Genomic DNA, 2,060 nt, shown 5'->3' with positions numbered 1-2,060 from the left:
ACTGCGTGTTTATACGGAGCCTCCACGAACTCCGTGTGTATAGGTTTCAAGTGTCGATATCATTTTCTTCAATTGAATCCTGATAAAGCAGGTAACAAGCATGAGAAAGTTTGGCAACCATGTCAACATATTGCTGTTCGATGAGGCCTGACAAACATGGCACTGCAAAAAAGAATAGCCAGTTCCTCCATTCACTGCCATTGAACTTTCCTCTATCCTTTATAGATCTTGGTTTTCTGGACATTCGACTTGGAGTCTTGAACTGTAACAATCGTTGGTCAATTTCTCGAACAAGTTGGATATATGGCATTCCAAGAGGGACTCGTGGTGCCAGAGTGACAAGCAGCTTGGTTATATCAGCAGCACAGCCTTCGTGGTCCTGATGTAAGTCATCAACTGCTTGGCCAGCACGAAGGTCATGGTGTTGCAGAAGTAACAGAGGGGAAGTTCCGTGATGTCCCTGAAATGGTACCTGGTCAATTTGCCCAGCATCAATAAACTCTTGAGCTGCAGTCATACCATCACGCATACCATTATGAGTCCTGTCAGCAAACTCAGGCAGACCTTCCACATTAATAATTGGGCACCTCTGACTATGCTCCAGATGCACACCCCTGTGGGTGCAGAAAGTACAACCAAACTGAGCGTTGTACAGGCTCATGTGCAACATTCCTGCTCTAGCTGGTGCGTCCACACACTCACAAAGAGGTGCAAATTTGGTGGTGATCTGGTTGTTGCCATGTGGAGTCCATATGATTCCTCTACTGGACAAGTGATTTAACTGCTTCACAATTGGCTTTAAAAATGAATGAAAGTTAGGGTCGCAATGGTCAACAAAAACAGCAATAACAAAGGAAAACTTTTGACGCATATCAGGAGGCAATTCATTAATGCGTGCATATCCAGGCCATATTTTCAAAGAACCCTTCTTTGTAGCCTTACACCCGTCAAAATTGAATGTGTAGGTGAGGTTGTTGGGATCTGACAAAAATTCACCTTCTTGCTGTAGGCGCTTGTATTCAGACCCATCAAATATATCTTCCAGAGCTGTGGCACTCCTCTTCTGTCTTGTTCTTGGGTATTGCAGTTTTTCCCACATCCCAGGAATTAATAAAAATTGCTTCAGTTGTTTCTTAAAGTCCAAGGTGACAAAGAACCTAGCCTTTTTTTTTCTGACATTGATATCCACATGGACACCGAACTATATCTCCCAACCTGTCTTTCAGTCCAATATACGAACCACACTCACGCTTGCCACAACACACATGTCTTTTCATTCCACATCTATTCAAGTCTATAATATTCCGCAACTTGTCCTTGCTCTCTGGGAAACACCTCTCACCAAAAAGTGCATTCAGGTTCCTGAAGGAATCTCAGACACTTTCAAAAGTCTTCCTGTGCCTAATTGCGTTTGCCAGTTCTAGCACAATAACTTCACCTTTTGTGAGATTGGAATGTAGTTGTAGTTCTACTTCCATCCTCAAGTGATTATTCATAAGATTTGCTGGCTGTTGATTATTTTCCTCTTCATCAGATTCATCTGAGCTGCTGAGGTCTTCCGAGTCATTAGGATCTTCAGGGTCATCAGGGTCGTCTGGGTCGTCGTGGTCAGCATGACCACCAGGGTTGACGTCATTTTGTAGAACACCTTCTTGAGGTTCTGCATGGGGGTTTTCAATTCTAGGTTGTTCGGGCTCTTCATCAAGATAATGTGCTATATATGAATCAGAGCAGAAATCTTCAGATGAAAGAGAGCTTCCTTCGTCAATGTCTGACATGAACAGATCAACAGACTCCTGAAATAGAAATTGTAATCATTAACCATATAAAAATACAGAAATATTAATAATGGTTAGCATAGATACAAAAATTTGAAAGTACAAACCACATCATTGTCCTCTGCATCAAGACTTGCATCAATAGGAAGTGTCGAAGCTGTCAATAGTTTCTCAGATGGTGACCTTTCAGCATTGTTTTGTGTTCTCTTAGTTGCCTCATGAACACCACCATCACAGTTTACATCTTCAGTTGAAAGAGAGCTTCCTTCGTCACTGTCTGAT

At 42.3% G+C, this 2,060-nt stretch overlaps 1 protein-coding gene across 1 annotated transcript in view; it reads right to left on the bottom strand.

Annotated features, from left to right (window-relative positions):
* Positions 1 to 1,373: 1,373 nt before the first annotated feature.
* The window catches only part of LOC127750103 (HIV Tat-specific factor 1 homolog), a 2,206-nt gene continuing 1,519 nt past the window's right edge, over positions 1,374 to 2,060 (bottom strand). The window contains exons 5-6 of the mRNA XM_052270661.1: positions 1,886 to 2,055; positions 1,374 to 1,796 (exon numbers count right to left, since the gene is read on the bottom strand). Of these exons, the coding sequence (XP_052126621.1) occupies positions 1,374 to 1,796; positions 1,886 to 2,055 (593 nt within the window). The remainder of the gene's footprint in view (positions 1,797 to 1,885; positions 2,056 to 2,060) is intronic.

This window comes from Frankliniella occidentalis, unplaced genomic scaffold (genome assembly GCF_000697945.3).
Source record: "Frankliniella occidentalis isolate FOCC.00 unplaced genomic scaffold, Focc_3.1 Scaffold133, whole genome shotgun sequence".
Lineage (NCBI taxonomy): Eukaryota > Metazoa > Arthropoda > Insecta > Thysanoptera > Thripidae > Frankliniella > Frankliniella occidentalis.
Note: the sequence above shows the minus strand (reverse complement) of the source record. Positions and strands in the feature narration are given on the sequence as shown.